At 39.8% G+C, this 22,562-nt stretch overlaps 1 protein-coding gene across 7 annotated transcripts in view; it reads left to right on the forward strand.

Moving 5' to 3' along the window:
• znf423 (zinc finger protein 423) overlaps window positions 1-20,563 on the forward strand; it is a 333,392-nt gene extending 312,829 nt beyond the window's left edge. For all 7 annotated transcript variants that reach the window (XM_059651673.1, XM_048546745.2, XM_048546746.2 and 4 more), the window contains one exon: window positions 19,934-20,563. In XM_059651673.1, the coding sequence (XP_059507656.1) occupies window positions 19,934-19,963 (30 nt within the window). In that variant the 3' untranslated portion in view covers window positions 19,964-20,563. The remainder of the gene's footprint in view (window positions 1-19,933) is intronic.
• Window positions 20,564-22,562: the final 1,999 nt, after the last annotated feature.

Raw genomic sequence — 22,562 nt, forward strand, 5'->3', positions numbered from 1 at the left:
GAGCTATGGTTGCAGGAGGGGAGAAAGTAAAATAAGTGCATACAGCGTCTGCAGCTTGTACGTCAGTAGAGATTGAGGGATGAAGAGATGAGGTGAGGTCAGGAGAATCAGCCATATCGATGTTCTAATCTCCAGTAGTTTCAGCCCCCTTGATTATCACAACCTCAGCAATGGCCCTTCCCCTTAATGTACACTCTGAAGGTGGAGCTGTCTCTTCCCAACCAGTTACTTCCTGCAGCCTCCTCTTGTGCACCGTTTCCTTTCCCTAAAAATAACAGTAGTTTGAGCTTCTAGTAAATGTTGTTTGTATTGCAAGAGAAGCTGAAGTTGACCATCAGACTCTGCATCATGTCAGTATTTGACGTCAGGGTAAAGTCTCTGATCACTGTGTGTTCACCAAGCTAGAAAGAGGGAAATGTGCGAATGTCGTACAATATGTTTGGGTGATGTGGTTGTTACAGAAGAATAGTTGCCAGCATGGAAAAGCTTTGAGGTTTAAGTTGGTTTGAGAACAGGACGTACAACCAGTCCTTTGCGTGCGAATTTGAGGTAGAACAAAAGTATATTAGGTGTGACATTGTAAGAACTGCTGATGCTGGAGTCAGAGATAACACAGTATGGAGCCGGAGGAACACAGCAGCCCAGGCAGCATCAGAGGAGCAGGAAAGTTGACTTCTTGGATCGGGACCCTTCTTTAGATGCTGCCTGGCCTCCTGTGTTCCTCCAACTTCACACTGTGTTGTCTAAGTTAGATGTGAGTCCGGTTTGTTAGAGTGTGTTAGTAAGTGATAGGACTGTAGTGAATTGAACGATGGATATTGATCCTGGTGCAGCTGGTAGGTTATAAGATGCAGCAACTTATGTGGGAGATCATTCACCTTCTTTTTGCACCGTATCTTGGTCCTTGGCCTTGCTCCTACCATTAATCTCTGTCACAATCTCTTGTGTTAAAATCTTCTGAGTATTTGTCTCGAGGCTGACTCTGGATGGAGGATGTCTGTTGCATTCTTTCCATCCCTTCCAGCAGGAATTCCAGTGCAGTGTTCAAAATCCTTTTTGCACACTCTCTCCTATGGTTAACCTTGTTTATTGTTCTTTTACGCAATATTTAGGATAATTTCCACATCACTGTAATCCACAATACACCTCCCCTTTTAAAAAGTGTAGGCTAGCTTTAATTAGTGCTAGGGAGTAACAATGTTGGACTCCCTGCTGATCAGTGCAGCCAATAAATGACGCAGGGAATTCTGGCTTCGTGCAGAAATTATGGCATTGAGCAGACAGCACGAACTTATGTCTACAGTCATTTAGTGCAAGTTAATCACACGTCTTTGCTCCTATAATCAGGAATTAATAAATTTAATTTCCATGTGGTTGCGGTGTCAATCAGGGCTCAGTTGATAACACTCATTCTCAGACAGCAGGTTCTGGGTTCAGTCCCCACTCAGACTTGGAACAAAAAAATTGAGGCTGACACTCCCAGTGTAGTCATGATGGAGTGCCATACTGTTGGAGGTGCTGTCTTTCGAATAAGACATAAGACCAAGGCTTCATTTGCCCTCCGAGACACTGCTTCAAAGTAAAGTAAGCTGTTCTTAGTATCCTGGCCAATATTTACCCCTCTGAGCATTATCAGAAAAGATCTTTTGTTAACCACATTGCCTCTATTTGTGTTGTTCGATAACTCCTCTTCACAGCTCATTATAGTGTAAGATATGTCTCAGATTTTCAGCCTCCATCCTCCTTCCTGGTAGGGATCTACAGAGTCTGTTTCATCTAACGTTGCAAAGGAAATCCGCCTTGTAGTCAAATGAGATGAGGCTATGCCATTTAATAATGTATAATTTATTGCATGATGGAAACCAGTTATGAGTTACATATGAGTATGATAGGCATTGTCACTGAGACTGTAAGGGAGACCTTGGTGCTAGATCTTATGAGATTCAGAGCTGTTTCGCTGCCTAATATGACATCATCTCATTCGACAGTGCTTAATGTACTCCTCATAATTAACCCTTTCAGATTCCTATGTAACATCTGTCCTCCCTCACAAACTTTAATTCCCATTATTAACATCATGCAATTGTATCCATGACTGCATTTACCACAACTCTATTCTCACTAAGTCTCTTCAGACTGGGAACATTACTAGGTCACTGGGGTGAAGGTTATTGACTTTGACTCTCTTCTGGACATCAGACTCAAGTCTCTGATCGCTGTTTGTTCACCAAGCAGTATTGTAGCCTGAATTACATTAGGTGAATATTCTCTTAATGGCTTTACTAAATTAATCCCACTCTTCATGCCTCAATAAGTCAAATCCTGTTCCTGAAACAGATTTCCCTAAATGATTCCCACTGTTTGCAGCACTGCTAATAATCTCTACTGCTTCACAGTATTTTCCTGGATGTGTTCTGCTCTTAGCAGTTTAAACAAATGCTTCCTGTCTCTATGACGATTTAAGTAATGGAACTCCTAGATTTCCTGTGGTCCTACCTTCCTTCTTTCCTTAGGTTTTGTCAACTTATGCTTCTAATTTGTCCCTTTATTGCTTTAATTCTGGATTTGCAATGTCCCTGGGTCTGTGACCTCATTCTAAATCTGTGGCTGTTAATTTCCTTTATATTGTAACATAACGTCATGGTGGCCACTCTCTGTGGCGGTGATGCTCAATCTTAGCTGCAAGCACTTTGCTTACTTCTAGCTTTCCCAGCCTCAGCCACCAGGGATTTCAACTTTACTCATAGAACCGCTAATGTTTGTTTGCTGTGTGCCTGAACCTCGACTTGAGACTGCTGTTACAGATTAGTCAGCATCTGCTACAATATGCGACCATCTAGCTGTGAGTAGTATTCCAGCTGCGTGGAGGTCCTACTTCACTCTCACTACTGATTTTGTTTATCATCAACTGTAGATTCTATCTTGTAGGCTCTTGCCACGAGGTCCTTTGCAGTAGGATCTTGAATGTTGAGTACCTTCAGATGCTAACTGTCTGTTTGAGCAGCTTTCTTAAATCTGTGTTAGTAAAATCTTCAGATTGCCACTGCTGCCAAGTAAATGGAGTATGCACCACCTGCCACCACATTGTACGATAAATCCTCACCACAGCCTGTCGCATACATTGGGTAAATTTACTGCCACATCCGCTTTCCTGGGAGGGATCTACAGGGCCTGTTTGATCCAGTGTGATTGAGGAAAACTACCTGGTAGTCTAACAAGAAAAGGCTCTTATTTAAAGCAAGATGTTGTTTATTGCATGATAGCAACTCGGTAAAGTTACATTTCTACACTAGACACTGTTACTTAGATGACAGGAGGGACTTCAACATTTGGCCTTACTTATTCAAGATCCAAAACTGTTCCCCTGTCTGTCTGAGTCCATGTAACATCTTTGTTTTGGATGGTGTTAAATTCATTCCTCCGTATTAACTCTATGACACCCTTACACCTTTATACAATAGTTTACCATGTGCAAATTTGCTGTTGGGGTTCCTATATTATAACAACTATCTACATAACAATACAAATATCTGTTAAGATATTTGATACCCAGCGGTTGTGAAATGTGTTATATGAATGCAAGTCATTCTTTGTTTTATTGAAACATTTTAGCTGGAAGAATGATTGCAGTCAGGCCTCCATAATAAAGCAATGCTAAAAGTTTATTAAAAGTGACTCTTATCCCACAACCCTTTAATGTTTTTACCTGCCGAAACCAAACTCCATCAGCCTGCTGCGTGCATGTTAAAGATGTCAAAGTGCTGTTTGAGCAAAAGCGAGGAGGTACCATGGGTTTATGTTTTAATTATTCATTCTTGGGACGTGGATGATGGTGGCTAGACCAGCATTTATTGCCCATTCCAAATTGCCTAGAGGGTAATTAAGGGTCAGTCACATTGCTGTGAGTCTGTTGTGACATTAAGGCCAGACCAGGTAAGAACGGCAGAATTCCTTCCCTAAAAGACATGGTGAACCAGATGGATTTTTATGACAATCAGTGGTGGTTACATGGGGGATTGCTGTCTTACTCCAGAATTATGATGGGAGTTGAACCCACATCCTCGGCACATTCGCCTGGAGCTCTTCTTACCAGCCGGATAACATTACCACAACACCATCATCTCCCCATGACAATAGCCTTCTCTTACAACTGCTACTTAAAAGTTTAATTTACTGAACAGTTGTTTCTTTTCAGTTTGTGAGGCAATGTTACCACAAGATGGTTGCATATGAATATTCATTACTTCGGATTATTTTTGCTAAATAGCTGTTGATTGAAATATTTTGAACCTCACTGACATCAACTTTCAATATAATTACAGGTATTATTATTGCAATGTTATTATGTACTGATGTAGGAAATGTTTCGGTGAAGTTGCCAAGTTCTTTTCCCTGATACGGCAGTCCAAAGTTAGAGGGCATTGGTTTAAGATGAGAGGAGAAAGATGTAAAAGGAACCGAGAAGCAACTTCTTCACACAGAGAGTGGGATGTTTATGGAACAAGCTGCAGAGGAAATGGTAGAGATGCGTACAGTTACAACATTTTAAAAGACATTTGCACAGGTATATGGATAGGAAAGGTTTGGAAGGATATGAGCCAAATGCAGTCAAATGGGACCATTCAGTAGGGCCTGTTTCCGTGGTGTATACCGCTACGACTCTACCTCCTAAACTAAAACCGTGCTATTCCATAATGCTTTCTTGGCTACAAACCAGCTGCATGTAGAAAAGTCATATGTTCTCTAAAGCATGTGGAAAATACAGCGGTAAGTTGGTGCCTTGTACATCATTCTAATCAATGTCATTTTTACAAAATTCCACTCAAAAAAAACTGCAGTGTTGTTCTGCATCTAACTCACTCTACACTCTCTGCAAGGCAAGTCTGCTTTATAAAAGCATCATCATGTATGAGAAAACACAAAGTGAAAGTCTTGAGACAGAACGTAAACTGCAGCAAAGAAACACAAAAAGAAATGAATGAGGTCAATGCACTGTAGACTGTCCTCCCTGAATGAATTTTTGACTGTATCAGCAGAAAAGTTGACAAAATAGGCGGGGATAAGAAGAAAAAAATAAGGACATTGTTGTTGCAGGAATAAGAAAGAAAAGCCAGCTTTAAATAGGGTAAGTAAAACAAGAGCAGAGAGAGATCTCACCCAGATCCTTTTGTAGATCGGAGATCCTATAAAGATAAAAGTCACATCAGACAATATTGAACTGAGACCAGGTAGCAGGGGAAGCAAAAGAGAGGGAAACCCTACAGCGGGCACAAGGAACTTGATCTCTGTCCCCACTTGGAATGGGAGGGATGGCTGCTGTTGGAGTTAGCATTATAAAGAAACATAAAGACAGTATTAAAAATAAATTGACTTCGTATGTGAAGAAAATACCTTCCTTATGTGATGTCACTTCCAGGGCATGTACGGATATGTACATATACAGCCTGCTGCTGCTTTTGCCACCAGTAATTGTAGTTTGCTATTACCGCGCTCTACGTTGCCAAGCCAGCATTTGGCCTAAATGTTCTGCCGAACCAACCAAATTCAGTTGTGTATTTTTATAACCCCCTTTGCTGCACACGATTCACTGCACACCCGTTGAGTGCGTTTACTGTTTGTCAGGAGTGCAAACTACAGAACATATGAGGCTTTAAGACAGGCCATCTGTTAGTCCTGGATCGTTGGAAGATTGTCAAACTAATCTAAAAATAAGCAGATAAAAATACACTGAAAAAGACAATTAAATGCTTTGTTTTATTCTTTGGAAAGGTGTAAACAAAGTTTGGCTTTGTGATAGCATGTAATGAAGCATGCAAATCTTTTTAGCTGCACGAGATTTCATTGTTAGTTAATGAGCTGATTATATACTGAAGGGCCAGCTAAAGTTTTGTTTGTTTAAAATCAGGCGTCCTGAAAATTTAAGGCACACGTTGCTAATGCTGGTTTTGATTTTCTTAATGGCCATAAGATGTCTGTAGCCAAACCATTTATGAAATGACTGTAAAATGGGACACACTTGGGATCAGTGGCTGTACAGTATGCTAAGTAGTAGCTTAATGCTCATCCTCTAGTACTAGACATTGCTGCACTTAAGTTAGTGGATTTGGACCAGACATAGTCATTCAAACCAATGTGAAGATGACGGATTTCTTTATTACTACAGATTAATCATGAAACATGTTAAATCTCAACACTATCAACAAAATCAGCTGCCAACACACATATTGTTTTGCTAATGTGGAGCTGACTGGATTTAATAGAGTCATAGCAGATTTGTTTGAACAACAATTGAATAAAAGCCAATGATATGTGGGGGTACAGGATTGGCCTAAAATAGTTGTACTGAAATTCAAGAATCCAAATTATAATCCTAAACGAATTTTAGAGCATAGTTTTACACTTTGCAGTAAAATTGCTCCTGAATGTAATTATATCTTGTGAAGAGTTGATCTTAAATGAGTTGTACCTTGTTTCTCCAGCTATGAACTCAACTGAAGAGCTAAATTTTACCAGCTCCTCAAGGCAGGGAGACTGGTAAAATAGTAGGTGAGCCATGATACATTGGAAGTCTCTTAGCAATAGGTTCCAAGTCAGAATGGTTGTTTTCTCCATAGAAGAAAGCAACCAATTCGCATAATTAAGGAACCAATTTGGGCTGTTCTGTGAGGCTGTCTGCACTTTGCCGACAGCACACTGAGCTTCACTGTGAGGTGATGCCTCCAGCTTCAAAGTGGAAACCTTCCTGTGCCAATTCAGGGAGTCCATAGGCTTCATAGTGCAAAGAGGGGACAGGGTCAAAAAACTTCAGTTCTGCAGACTGTAACTCTCATGAGAGGTTTCCCGTTTACCCCCCGGGGGAATTGTCTTTGTCTACCTGCATTTTAACCAGTATGTAACTGTCTGCAGAGCATTTCCATTTTGAAGTGTACTGAGGATAAACTGCTTGTCTCAGCAATAGACAATAGGTGCTGGAGTAGGCCATTCGGCCCTTCGAGCCAGCACCACCATTCATTATGATCATGGCTGATCATCCACAATCAGTATCCTGTTCCTGCCTTATCCCCATAACCCTTGATTCCACTACCTTTAAGAGCTACTTCTGTCTATCTCTTTCTTGAAAGCATCCAGAGAGTTGGCCTCCACTGCCTTCTGGGGCAGAGCATTCCACATATCCACCACTCTCTGGGCGAAGATGTTTTTCCTCAACTCTGTTCTAAATGGCCTACCCCTTATTTTTAAACTGTGTCCTCTGGTCCTGGACTCACCCATCAGCAGAAACATGCTTCCTGCCTCCACAGTGTCCAATCCCTTAATAATGTTATACGTCTCAATCAGATCCCCTCTCATCCTTCTAAACTCAAGAGTATACAAGCCCAGTTGCTCCAATCTTTCAACATATGATAGTCCCGCCGTTCCGGGAATTGACCTTGTGAACCTACGCTGCACTCCCTCAATAGCAAGAATGTCCTTCCTCAAATTGGGAGATCAAAACTGCACACAATACTCCAGGTGCGGTCTCACCAGGGCCCTGTACAGCTGCAAAAGGACCTCTTTGCTCCTATACTCAATTCCTCTTGTGATGAAGGCCAGCAGTATCCATTTGCTGCCAGTGCTCTGAACAGGCAGCCATTAGACAGTTATCCTTAACTGAATAATGGGACACCAAGCATCTCCTTTCCTACCAATATGCAGATAGAAGTCCCATACTTTACTCAACATGTCAGGAAATACTGGATAAAGTAGTTTAGCTCCTACCATTTGCAGTGGGTTTCACTGCTTCAAATTGCACTTATGGGAATGCCATAAAGGAGCCCAAATAGCATTTGGTTTTTGGTCAGTAATGCCCAGTTTGGGTTCCGCCAGGGCCACTTAGCTCCTGACTTCATTACGGCCTTGCTTCAAACATGGACAAAAGAGCTGAATTCCAGAGGTGAGGTGAGAGTGACAGCCCTTGACATCAAGGCTGCATTCATCTGTGACATAAAGGAGCCCTAGCAGAACTGGAATCCATGGGTACTGGGGTGAAACTCCACACTGGTTGGAGTCATGGCTGGCATGTAGGAAGATGGTCATGGTTATTAGAGGTCAATCATCTCAGCTCCAGGACATTTCTGCAGGAGTTCCTCAGGGTAATGTCTGGCCCAGCTGCTTCATCCATAACTTGCCCACGATTAAAAGATCAGAAGTGGAGATGTTTGATGATTGCACAATGTTCATCACTATTCATAACTTTTCAGACACTGAAACAGTCCATGTTCACATGCAGCAAGATCACTTTGGTGGGCAATTAATGCAATTAATCATCTCTTACTACTGCTACCGTGAGTGGTCGAAGATGCTCACCATTCTAGGAACACAACAAGCAAACTCCTTGCAGGGTTTATTTGTGGGTTCCTGGAGTGAGAGTTTGGGGCAAGGAGGAGTGGGAAGTCCCTTGACAGGCCTGGCAACCAGAATGGGGCAAACCCCCAATAGCCATCCTACCACCCTTGTTGCCATCCCCCTCTACTCCACTCCCCTGTTGCCACTCACCCCCTCCACCCATCCCCTTTCCCTCCACCGCTCCCCTCCCCCGCGCTTGGGTCCCATCGCATCAATGTGTGCTGTACCAGAAGCAGCCAGTAACTTGACAGTGGTGCCAAGAGTAGAACGTAGTTAAGGGTGCCTGTTCTTCCCGCAAATCTCAGCAGGTATGACCTCTGCCTTCAGGATACTCAATCCCAGAAGAAGGTGAGCTGTTTTACCTGTAAAGTGCCTCAATGGTACAAGATGCAGCAGGCCTTTCTCAACAGAGCCACTGAGCGTCTCCTGCTGGCCCGCCACCCAGTGGCCAAGACTCCCGTCACCTAATAATATTCCACCCAATGCCATAATGGTGAATGGACTTAAGTATGGCAAACCCAAAAAATTAATTTGTATCAGCTGCACCTTCAAAGGCATCATTTAATGTGTGGTGTGATTTGACATGGAAAGGTTCATTGTCTGATCCCATCCCACAGACTACTTGGTGTAATGATCTTCCTTGTGTGATCAGTCAGCAGCCCCTAGCAGAGGAAATGTTAAGCTATTTGGGGCGACATTTGCAATGCCCAGTGCTGGTCTTGTATTGTTTCCACAGAGATGGATTCCCCAACATGACCTTAGGTGGCTACTGGATAATTCATTTGAGGAGCTAAACATGGCATTTGTTTATTTGATAGACTGTTGACTGAAATTGGGCATTAGTGGCCCAACATTTGAAAGGAGCAGGTGCAATCAACAAAGATGTAACTATTTGCATTCAGGAGTATTTGTTGGATATTGCCATAGGATTGAGGATGAATAACAATTGTGACATCTGGTGGATGGTCAGAATAAGAGCTCGCTGACAGGTTAACTGGGGAATCGCATGATTACGTGAGAGCCCTGACTTACCTTCTCAAAAGCCCCATGTTTGTACATGCTACAAGTGATAGACATGCATATTAGCTGAATTTTGATCGGATTTCAGGAGCCATTAGTTATTTTCACAATTTAACACAATTGTAGGAGTTTTTTTTTAAATAAATGGTTTACATTTTAAGAGAAAATAGACCTTTCATTAATCTAATTATGTTAGAAAACCAGTCTTCTTGTTATTACATAGATTTCTAACCTCATTGTTGACTGTTTTAACATAAATTGCCAACACGTAGAAGGAAAATAAGCCCAAGCCCCAGAGTGAATTTTTTTTTGCTTACATCAACCATTTCTCTCAATAATTGCTTTTAATGTTTTTCAACAATTTACATCATAAATTAGTCCAGGAAGGATTTTCCAAATGAAGATTTTCCATCATGCCAACTATAACACTGACGTTGTTCAATTCATGACAGTTGGTTTGTTGAACTTGAAATGTTCTGCTTCTAGGGAATTGTTCAACTCTAGTTTAAAAAAAAACTGACCCCTGTCCTCATAACCTGCGGCTCATATGTAAACACCCTCATCTCTAAAGATGCTTGACTGCATTGTTATCTTCCAGTTCAGTGACAATCTCTCCAATGACTCCGCGTTTACAGTAAACCTCCCTTCCCATGGCTTAAGTAAAGTCATGCACAACAATAAAATATATGGCGCATTAGCCTTTTATTGTCCTACTCATCCTCTGTGCAACCTGTGTCACAGTTAAGCACATTATTCTCTCTGGTGTTGTCCACCAATGCCCTGCAGGGCCAAGGAGAGAGATTGTGGGCCCTGGCACTTCTCCATTTTCTTGAGCCCCCTTTTTATCCCCCACCCTTGATAGGCCTTTAGCCCTTCCCCTATCATCCTTCAGATTTGGGAACGGGAAGCAAAATGATTCCTTTTGTGATTGTTTTTTCAAGCAATTCTGAAAGGCTTTTTTTTTATTTTTCCAGTTGGTGCTTTCTCATTATTGTGTAGTCACATTGTAACATTACCTCAAGTACTTGTGTTGTTGGAAGAATTCATCAATATCCTCAGCAAGTATGAACATTCTGTTAAATTTAACGGCACACAAGGCAGAATGCTTTTCTTGACTCTATTTTATATAAATTGTCATAAGACAAGAGAGACTAGTTTTATTTTCAAAATGACTAACACATTCCTACACACAAAAAGCTATCGCCCTAAATGCTGTTTTCACAGACTGATGAGGTCATAGCTAATGCTTTTCCAGCACATATGAAAGAAGCTGGGATATTTTAACCAAACAGTTAAAACAGCTCCATTAGCTGCAAATCAAATCTTTAGATTTACTTTGAACAATTTGACATGGTGTTCATTACAATAACATAGATTACATTTCCCATTGATACAGTAGTTTTTGAATATATGTAGTCTTAAACGAAAGATTCTATATTCTCTTGCAAGGAATTAATTATCTAACTTATCTCCCTGACACCTGGATAGCTCAGCATTCCTTTGCTGACAGATGTAAAACTGGTTGCTCTTTTTTTTGAAGTCACCATCCTCTGGACCCCCAACTTGCAAGCTCCCTTTCTCTCTTCTGTCCTCTTGCATCCTGCCTTCCTGTTGCCTATCCACTTACAGCCCGCCTCCTGCTTGCAGTTTCCCTCTCTCCCCAGCCTCATTCCACTGCTTTGCCACCTCCTCTTCCCTTCCTTGCCTTCTTGCAGCTTCCCTCTACTCACCTCATCCCTGCAGTCACCCTCTTTCTCCTCCACTTGCCTTACGGACTCCATACCTCCAGCCCCTCTCTTGCAGCCTCCATTCTTTTCTGCTCTATCCCTTCAACCAGTATTGTCGCTTCTGAACCCTGACCCTGCAACCTGCTTCTCTCCCATTGTGGTTTGCTCCCCCTCCGTTGCCCCATTTTTTATTTCAAACTCGCACTCTCTCCATCCCTTGTAACTTCCCTCTTTTCTCTCTCCCTAGCCCCACTAGAAGCTTCTGTCCCTCCTCAGCATGCAATCTCCCTATTGCTCTCTTTCATCTTCCCCTTGCACCTTCATCTCACCCCCTATAGCCCCTCTTGCTCCCCAGCCTCCCCAGTCCCTCCATCTATTTTTCTCTTCCCACTCTGCCACAGCCCCACCCCCACCCCTCTGACCTCCAGTTCACCTTCTCCACCCTGATCCCTACAGCCTCTCTGTATCTTGTCCATCTGCTGCTCCCTCTGATATCGCTCCCCCTTCCTGTCAAACTCACTATTGTGCATTTCCCTGGCTCACCAACTCTTGTTTCTCGGGCCCCACACCCTTCACCCTCTGACTGAAGACCAGAACTGAAATAAGAGCCAGATGATCTGTATAGACAATCTGCTATCTGTTATGTCTGTTGGGAAATGTACATGGAACGGGACATAGAGAAGAAGTTCCCTGATCTTCCAAAGCAGTAGCCGTGATATGGAGGTGCTGATGTTGGACTAAGTTGATCAAAGTTGGAAGTCACGTGACACCATGTCAACCTGATGAAGGAGCAATGCTTTGAAAGCATGTGATTTCACATAAACCTGTTGGACCACAACCAATTTTCCTGTTGCAATCTTTGATGCCTCTAACAAGGTAGACAGGACCTCGGCTTAATTCCCCTTCTGAAAGACAGCATTTCTTTTCACTCACAGGATTTAGGCATCTCTGGCGAGGCAGCATTTATTGCCAATCTCTAATTGCCCAGAGGGTCAGAAGTCACATGTAGGCCAAACTGGGTAAGGATGGCAGTTTTCTTCCCTAAAGGATATTAATGAACCAGATGGGTTTTTCCAGCAATTGGCAATAGTTTCATGGTCATTATTAGACTCCTAAGTCCAGATTTTTTTAAAATTCAAATTCCACAATCTTCTGGCAGTGCCAGAACTCCTTCATACTGCAGTGGTGTATCACTCTGGATTATGTGCATGGATCTCTGCAGTAGGGAGTTGAATCCTTAACCTTTTAAGGCAGAGGAGAGAGTGCGACCACTGAGCCTCAGCTCTTCATTTTTTTGCCCACTCTCCATACCCCTTCCAAATTTAAGTATTTCAAAGTGTTCTGCTGTCCCCCACATGTTATAAACTTCAGTTTCACCTTAAACTTTACAGCCTATGACCAAGAGTAAATTCTTCTCATTCTTACCCATCTAATCACGGACCAATATTGATATCTCAGTCGCTTAACATTAATACAGCATTCATGTTCCGTTTTCACAAACTATCTCTAATCTTCTCAAGACCTACTATTCACAAAGAATTCTGTTTTTCCACATGACTTATTGTATATCCATATTCTCTGCCAACCCACCTTTGCCATATTCACTGGAATTTATTCTCTGAACCTTCATATTTTCTTTAAGATCTTCTGTAAAACATGCTTGTTTCGCCGTACTTTTAGTTACTTCCTTCGAATGGCTTCATCTATGCCGCAGTGTCACGTTTTGTTGCATCTTCTGCTGTGAAGTGTCTTTTTTGCTATTTTCCTACATTAAAAGCATTGTTTGAATGCAAGTTGGTTTTTAAAAATAGTGAATGGTGGAATGTGGTTCTGTTTAAGCTTTTAGTTCTAAAATGTGTCTACTGTTCTCAACAGGACAAAGATTTCATTATAAATAAGGTAATATATCTTGTTTGATATGTAATAATGAATGAGAAAGGGATGGAAAAGATATTGACATGTTTAGAGTGAGAAAATCAACGTAGTGAAAACAATTACCATACCATTAAATTAGGTTGCTTTGAACTGTCAATATGTCTGTCTCCGAAATCTACATTAATTGTTTAAAGTGCATTGCGTATTGTTATATTGAAAATGGGAAAGGAAATATTAAGCTGCAAATCATTATTTGTTGTAAGTAGTATTTTTCAAAAAAGAGTCTCCTTCTCAAACAAGACAAGCGTCCTTCATTGAGTTAATATAGTTGCTTTTTCAAGGGAAAAAAAGATCAATCACGGGAATAACCCCTTAATTTACCAATGGTGAAAAGTGCAGTAGGTCACATTATCATATCATTTGCATTTGGCACAGGTCCAGCTCTGCACTGCAGAAACTGACAAAACACCAATTTCTGGCACAAGGACATCTACTCACAGCTGGCACCAAAATTACACCATTTCTCAGAAAACAATAAACTACTATATTAAAGGGGCACTGCATTCATCTATGTTTTTAATAATCTTCAGTTTTATAAAGAGAAATGTCTACATTATCAGTGTACTTCAGTCACCGTTACTAAACTGTTGGTTCAAGACAATCTGGAAGTTGGATTTTTATGTCTGGGACCTATTGTTATGTGATGTTATTCAGATCTTCCTCTGTGATGTCATGAATGGACACACATTCTGGTTCCAGCTACTGTTTCAATTCATACCATCATTAGAAGCCAAGTAGTTCTATTGCTGCTTCCTATAACAGTTGTTCGTTCCCTAATTAACAATTTGTCATTGCTCTTTGTGGGACTTTGCTGTGTGCAAATTGGCTGTCACATTCCCTATATTACAGCAGTTGAGTGTATTTCGAAAGTACTTGACTTTAACTCATTTCGGAATATCCTGAGACTATAAAAGGTCTCATTGAAAGTTCTTTCTTTTAAATTTATTTAATTCTGGTTGAAGCATCTTTTCTCCAACAGTCAGAAAACTTCACAAAGGCATATATGTATTGTATTGAATAGGATAGAAACAACATTTATTATGCTTCTTTAACTTAAAATATAAACATACAAATTAGGAGTAGCCCATTTTGCCCCTCAAGTCTGCTCTGCTTTTTATTAAGATACTGGTTGATCTGATTGAGGCTTTAATGTCTCTTTCCAGCCAATCCCCCACCTGCCCCCGACACCAAAGATTCCTGTAATCAGCCAGGAATCTATATCCCTCTGCATTATAAATATTCAATGCTACCTGCCTGCGTCCACTGCTTTCTGGTGAAGAGAATTCCATAGGCTGTCAACGAAAAAACAATTCTCCTCGCCTCTATTATTTTTCCTATTCTGTGCATATTTTCCTAACAAGAAGAATGGGTGTTTTACATGCTCCCAAGGTGTTGCGGGTGCAAATTAGTAGTGCCTGACACTGAGATAAATTCATAAATTACTGTTCTGGAGGAGCTAAGTGACCAGCCTGTTAGTAATGCAGAAAATGTTTTCGTGCAGCAATGTGAACTTACGTTCACGTTGAGTCTGATTTCTTGCAAGAAACCATCATGTATATCAGATGTGATGTAACTAGCTATGAAGTAAGATTGTAGTAGCCCTATTTACTGTTCATCAAAATCTAGCACATCTGCTCAAAACTTCATGTGGCATTCTTCTCCACATGACATCAGTAGCTTAAACTAATACAAGCAAGAAGATTAGGATCATTCTGATCTTCTTAGTCCCGCACATCAGCAACAGTCACAAGGAACTTCTGTTATCTATCATTTCCCAGAGGCTTAGCCAAGGTTGAAACTCTGCGTGTAGAATTGTAGATGATGGACAGAATCTTTCCCCCTCCCCTTAGCAGTTTGGTTGCAAGGGGCATTTATTCAGACAGTTGGGACCCCACCTGCGCCCTGATTATATCTCTGATGGGAATTCAGTTAATGCCTCCTTAAGGGCTTTATCTCATTTCCCCTAAAATTAACCTGAAAGTGGCAGAAGGTTTGTCATGTAGGAGATATGGCAAGGAAACCAATATGAGATGACCCGTGGACTCTCAGTCATAAACTCTGGTTCAAAAACACTTATTAGCTGATTCAGGGATTGGGAGGACGTATGGTACTATTGAGAGCCAGCCCCTCCTTCCTTGTTACTGACCACTAACTCGTTGCCAGTTCTGAGTTTGCATTCATAGAATCCCTACAGTGTGAAAGCAGGCCATTGGTCCATAGAATCCACATCGGCCCTCTGATCAGAATCCCACCGAGACCCACAGCCCCCCAACTCTATCCCCGTAACCCTGCATCTCTCATGGCCTATCCGTCTGATTTACACATCCCTGGACACTATGGGGAATTTAGCATGGCTTATCCACTAACATTGCTAACATGATAAAAATATAAAACATTAATGTCTCGTTGATTTTTTTAAATGTACAGTTCAGTTCAAAACAAGGAATATCCAATTTTCATTAGTTGACTTTAAATACTGGTAAAATTTACAAAATAATTTTATTGCTGATTGTCGTCTAAATCAAGATGTAATTAATGATGTGTTGCAGTGTCACCAGGTTGACAGTGACTTTGAGCATTTGAATAGTTTTTCATTGTGGTCTTCAAAGACGAATGTAATGTGTCATCACTTCTTCAAGGAGCTATCCTGAGAATTTTGGTCCAAAATAGCATTTATCTTGTTAAAGCTAGGATTTCTCAAATGGTTGGTCCCACTGGGTACCACATTCGTCCAGTGTTAGGTACTGGGACAGATGTGGTGGTGATGAACTTTGTATGTCTGTCTCTGTACAATGCACTACCAGGAAAAGCAGGTCAGGCAGCAGGAGGAGCGAGTGCACAGCTGCCGTTTCCCAAACTGGCTCACTTCCAAGTTTGCCATGGGGACAAGCAGAAATCTAATTGTCTCTTGTGGATTTTTTTTGGAAAAGTAAAGTTTATGATAACTGCTGTTTCTTTTTGTTTCTTGTTACCAGTACAGATGCTGGATTATTACCATGTTAAATCCTTGTTTGATGCAGACAGTTATTTTAATTGCTATAATTATCATGTTTGAATAGAACAAATTGAAGTAAAAGTGTTCAGCACCAATATCAGTTTCACACCACCTGAGTGTTTATAGTAGGATGATGAAAGTGGCTATTAAAACTAGATTGCTACAGGAAGTTCTACTTTGTTCTCTTTAATAGCGTTACAGTGAACTTTTTGCCTTTTGTACTATTATATAGAGATTTGAAACCAGTATTTTACCCCATATAATAATAAAAAGAGATGTCAGATAAGGAGCCTGAGATCTGTTTGCTGTTTCATGAAGTGAGCATAATAAACATAGTGGCTTTCTTAACATCTTTTGCCATTTTGGGCTTGTCCAAGCACCTCATTTGCTGTTTGTTCCAATTTTGTTAAGAGAACATAGCAATGTAAACATTCTTCAATGTAATGCAAGTAAGTTTTTTTCCAAATTTTGTTCTTATTTGAAATTTTTCATAGAAAAGGCAAGCCATGGAGAAAATGCTGCACATTGCTGAATTAGGCACTCCAGGTAGGAATAAGCAGCAAATGGCAAAGTGTTTCTCAATGAAGTCCATAATGCTTACTTTTTCTGTCAGAATATTTGTAATGGTATGGTTCCAAAACCAAGAGCTGAAGTGGATTTGTGTCAGTTTAGATGACAAGTTCCACTGATTTCTTGTGCAAAATGGATGTGGTTCTTGTATAAATCTGGAATAAATGTCTGCTTGCAAATACTTAGCTTATAACAGTTGACATGCATTTATTACACAATCATTCATACACCTTGCAGATAATCTGGATAAGCAGCTCCTTATTTGCATCATTATGGGGAAAGATTATGACCTGGAATTTCAGTTTTATGCACAATTGATTATCTGGGCACAAATTACACCAGAAATTGCAGTGATTTTTGAAGAAGTGTTCCTTCTCTGTTAAATTTCAGCTGAGATTCTTGTGTGCTATTGAAGATCAGATTTCTGGTGCTGTCATGCAACCAGGTTGTATTTCAGAATGTATTCCTCTTTAAAAAGATCTACATTAGAGTGGTAACTTGATGCAATTTTGATTAATACTGCTGAAAATGGAATTAGCAGAAAAATATCTTTTTTTAATCAGTGTCTCTTCCACCTTTTATGAATAACTTCATTGTAAATAATTGAAAGCGGTTTTAAACAGTGGTACAAAATTATTTGCTGGTTTCATTAGATGGAACATTCTGTGTCTGTAGGAGGTGAGGAAGAAGGTGGAAGATCTAGAAAAATTAGGTGGGTTGGTGTCAGGACAGATACTATGCCTCCCCACCTCTGCCCCAGTGACTTCTGGGTGGGAAGGTTCAAAGGCAACTGTGTTGCCCTGCTGCCACTTTAAGACCCTTAGTGGTCACTTACAATTTAAGAGCTTATTCCGTCCTGGCTGCAGTTATTTCAATTCTAGATGGGACAAATAAGGGATGGCACAACTGACTGGTAACTCGGTGTGAGCTGCCTATTAGCTGTTAGCCTCCTAGCTCGATAATACCTTTTGCATGATTGAGTGGTGTGCATATGGGTAGTGGAACTGCTCTCTGACATTGAATCTACTGCTGTTGTTTCTGACCCCAGTAGCTGCATATGACACCCCAATTCCCAAAGAACGTCCGCATGTTCCTTCCACCCTTGTTGCTGGTCCTTCATCCATCCTGGGAGTCCAGGGGTTTCAATATTGGCAGCAGCAACAACTCCACCATAGTGCTACTGAATATTGGAGCTGCTGTCCTCTGATTGAATGGCGTCCTGCAGGGGCATTCGATTTTGGGATCCTTAACTTGTTCACTGGTGTTGACTAAACTGCCTGCAAGGATGCACGCGTGCTTTGGTGCTTTTGTAAGCAGCATGCAAGACACTCACCAAAGGAACAAGAGTTTTAGTACATTTAATTCAAAGTTTTCAAAATATGTTCTTTGTTACCAAAAAATTGCTCAAATTTAAGAGTTTCCTTCAAGAGTGGAGATGGGCACAATCAGTTGAAGTTTGCATTGTACTTAATTCAAACTTGGTCCATGGCCAGTTGTTTCTGGACAGGTAGCTACTATTTGATTGTTTTTAAATCACTGTGGGAGATCATTGAGACTTAATTTTACTGGACATTTTTTGCCCTAATATTCTGTTGTCCTTTGTGGTAATTTGCCGTACTTCGCTGTACTTCAGACAAATTGGGCTGAAAAAGCTGCACAATATAGCAGAAACCCAGATCAGTATGTAAATAACCCTGACCTTTAAAATAATCCATTAATCACTTCTAATCAAAATTCCAATATATCTACAATTGTCATTCTCATGCTCACCTTACTGGATAAACATGATGCATTTCTGTAATGTTGACATTCAATAATTTGATCTTTTTCTGTTCATTCTTTTTGTGAGATTGTTTAATAAGAGACAGAAACCCTGCAGAATAGCTGAACAAAGCATTACTGCATTAATTATTTTATTGTTTATTATTTACTATCAATTTTCAACAGACATAATTAATTGCAAAGCTTTCAACATTTAAACTGAGAATTGTCACCTAAAAGAACAGAGTGAAATAATATAGGGATTCAAAATTAATATTTACTCTGGTCATCTTCTTAAAACCCTTTTTATATTGACACTTGGAAGTTAGATTGAGCCTTAAACATGACCTCCATTTGACAATATAAATCTCGTGAATTATGAATGTCAGACCTGTGCTGTTTTTAAGTAAACTCACCTCAGGAATAGGTCTCCTGCTAATATTGATTCAGATGCACAAAAGCAGTCTAAACTGTAGGCGGATCTGCTGTACAACCATTTGTGCCCTCAGCGTATACTTGTTCAGTTTGTACATTATATGCATATTCCAGCACAGTTGAACATTTATGTTCTATATATTTATGTGTGTATATATATATATATATTAATTGTTCTTGTAAGCAGTTCAATTTAACAGGACATATTAATGGAAGAGTCGGTTGCACCAAATGTCATTACTTTCAGTCCTGACACCAGATTATAGCGCTGGATCACATTACAATTGCAAACAGTGAAATCTGAACTGTCCAGCCAGTATTTTTATATGAATAAATTAATATCTATAAAAATGAGATTGGAGACTGTTAAACTTTCTTTAAATGCATGTGGTCAGCTTTATAGAAATCAGAAATGCATGTCTGGGAACCAAGATTAGTTCTATTATGAGAAATTGTACAAAATTGAAATGAATTAGGGATTTTGTGATTCTTAAACCGGATAAGACATTTAAATGAAGGAAAGCTGACCGAGGGGAAAAAAACCGCAGGTATTGTGCTTCCCCCTTCTGGTAGAAAAACAGAATTTGCTGAATATTGACAAAAAGCATCGTATCAAAGATGACACCAGTGAAAGAGTTATTCTTTGATTTGGATGTTTGGAACAATGATTTAATAAATGTTTCCATGTGTGAAGTCTATCACTTTGTTGCAGAATCAAATTAAAAATAACAATGCATTTCTTGACACAGATTCAAACAAATTTTGTTTTGAAATGTATTTTAAATCTCAAATTTCACCACATGAACAGTTTTTAGGGTTCAAGTAGACTTAACTCTCCTGCAGTTTTGTATGCTATTGCAATCCTGTTCAATATAATACCATTATTACAAAACAAAGGTATATGTCAGATCCAGTTGGTTATAAGGAATTATTATGGGTTCAATCTTGCTCTTGTTAAGCTAATGAAATTGAAACCTAGTGCAGCTAACAGTTACTTTTGTTTCGATGCATAAAGCTAAATTGTACAAGTTTTACATTATTTGCAGTGAGCCCTGGGTGGATATGGACACGTGTAATTTATCCCTTATGGGGTTTTTTGTCTTTCCAGAACCACATGATGAGTCAGCACGCACAGTAAGGTGTCAGCACTGCGAGACATATTCTCTGCAGAAGACTCGACAGAGACACAGTGGGAGAGAACTTTTGAACATTACATCCAATCAAAGTGTCATTTGAAACCCAGATGTAAAACTAATGATTTGGCCATGAGGCACTGCTATTATAAGCAGTTTGAAATGAATATTAATGTAACAGATTAAAAGTATTCTATGCTCAGTATTTTTCTGTCCTGCTTTTAACTAGTGAGTTCACAGCTTTTGCTTCTAATCAGAGTTATAGTGTGTTAGAAACATCAGCATTGTTGCTGTTGTCCTTTGTTGCTTAACGTAGTGAGCTAATAGATGTCAAGATAACTAGATGTATTTTGTTAATACTTGCTTTTAAATGCAGAATTAGCCAGATGTGATAACTGTGATGCGCTAGCTTGCCATTGTCAGAATTTTTTTTCTTTTTGTCGAAGAAGGATGTTTTAATTGAATTGACCGATTCACAGTACAATGAAAGACTATGTAAAGAAAAACAATGATTACAGTGCAACTGGATGGTGTTTGCTTATAAAATGTGATTTACCTGATTGCAATAACGAGGGCAGTATAATAAAGGGAAACCACGCACTTGATCTATCTTGTATTTTGTGTGAATGCATGTGTTGGGTATTGTCCTCTTTCAGCCTAGCAGAAGGTCTTGACCACATTAGAGTATATTAATATCACTGCACATAATGCAGTACATTTTAGTGTTACACAATAACTAATATTATAGTAGTCATGCAGAGATTACATGATTAACTTTATAATTTTGGTCAGCTTGATGTCGTAGCACACTGCATGTCATGGAGGACATAAACCCCTTGCATGCAATTTAATATGACTCTACTTCCCTTTATACTATACCAGAATTCCCTTATGTTTTTTTAATTCACCCTAGAGATGTTCAGTGAAATTGAGGTCAGGTTTGTCTCCAACTTATTTCAGTAATGGCTCACTGTAACCTCGTTTTACTGTGTTAAAGGCATTATAACTGTAAGATGTTGTTGTTTTTATTGCATTCAACTTGCATTGTCTTACAGAGTACTACCTCAAACTGAAAGACTGCAACACCAGTAGCAGCGGAGCAGGTTTTGAATTTGAAATGTTAGGATGTAATATAGGTGAATTGTATTATTGAATTTTCTGTTGCAACCTTACATTAGTGGTTTTATTTGTCCTGATTTTTTTGTTCTTGCCCTAGTTAGAATTTATGTGTAGATTTGTATATGTCATTGTGGCAGTTTATAAAAAGCTAGCCTTGAGAGAACTTATTACTTATGCTCTGTCCTTTTGATCAGGATTTCTATGACCCTTTCCAAACTAAATAGCCATTTTGTTACATGAATTATGAATGGTTTTTTAAAAAATCTGAGTAATTCAAATTATAATTTTCATACCACAAAAGACTGGCAACTTCTCCAGTGTCATAACAACTAAAACACTTGGACCATAGCACCTTCAAGATTAGGCAGAGATGGTTAATTAACAGAATCCTCTTGCTTAACTTTGTCTCCATCAAAATTTCAGCACAGTTTCTCTGGAAAAATCAAATGTACATAACACTTAGCTGTACTGTATGAATCTAGACTGCACAGATACTGCCTTGGTTTTTATACCGACTGTAGATCAATATTTAAAATTGGGATTTACAGCTTTGAAAATGGCAGATTCTTCATAAAGATACAAAACAATATTTCCACCCAGCTCCTCATTAGTTTTTCTCTTCCAAACCTTTCACACTACTCAGCATTCCTCAGAAAAGGCAGACAAGACACCTGGTGTCTAGAATCTGCCTTTACTTACTATTTGTGAGCTGACTGCTGGAATATGTGTCAGAGTTCATATTGACTCATGCTTATATTCACCTTTGTTTCCTGAAACTGGCTTGAGATTCCAATGTCTTGTATAAACTTGTGCTGAGTTACACCACGGATTAGTATGTTATGTGGGAAGTAGTTAAGTAGTAAACCAATTGGTGCCAGAGTAATTAAATGTGTTTCATCAATGCAACTTTTAACTTTAGTAAATATGTCAGCTTGTGCCATTATGGATCATAGCTGCCCATTTTCTGGTTCACCCTGAATCCTGAGTTCAACCTGGTGAATTTTTCCATCAATTAGGGCAAAGTACAGCCTTTATTTTTGGCACAACAAGTGCCAATTCAACAGCAGGTTGGTGTCTGTGATACGTGTGCATATAACTGTTATGTTCGGTCAGCTGAATGGCCTGATTTCTGCTCCTATGTCTTCTGGTCTAATGGTCTTATTTGACACAGGTCGTGCCAAACACCATTTTGTTGAGAGCATTAGTGTACATAACTGGAGTGCTCACTATAACTATGTAGGATAGGCCATTTGGAATGTGATTTGATGCCAGGATTTTCATTTTAGAGCTCAACACTTGCAACAGATATCATGCACAGCTCCACCAGTAGAGTTACAACCCTTCCTCCACCCAGGGCCTAACAACCACTGCTAACTTCCTAAAGAGACCATAAACAACTAATCTATTAAATAGCTCAAAATATTTCTGATGAAGGGTCTAGCTTTCCTGCTCCTAAGATACTGCTTGGCCTGTCCAGTTCATCAG

Source organism: Stegostoma tigrinum, chromosome 16, assembly GCF_030684315.1.
Source record: "Stegostoma tigrinum isolate sSteTig4 chromosome 16, sSteTig4.hap1, whole genome shotgun sequence".
Taxonomy (NCBI): Eukaryota; Metazoa; Chordata; class Chondrichthyes; order Orectolobiformes; family Stegostomatidae; genus Stegostoma; species Stegostoma tigrinum.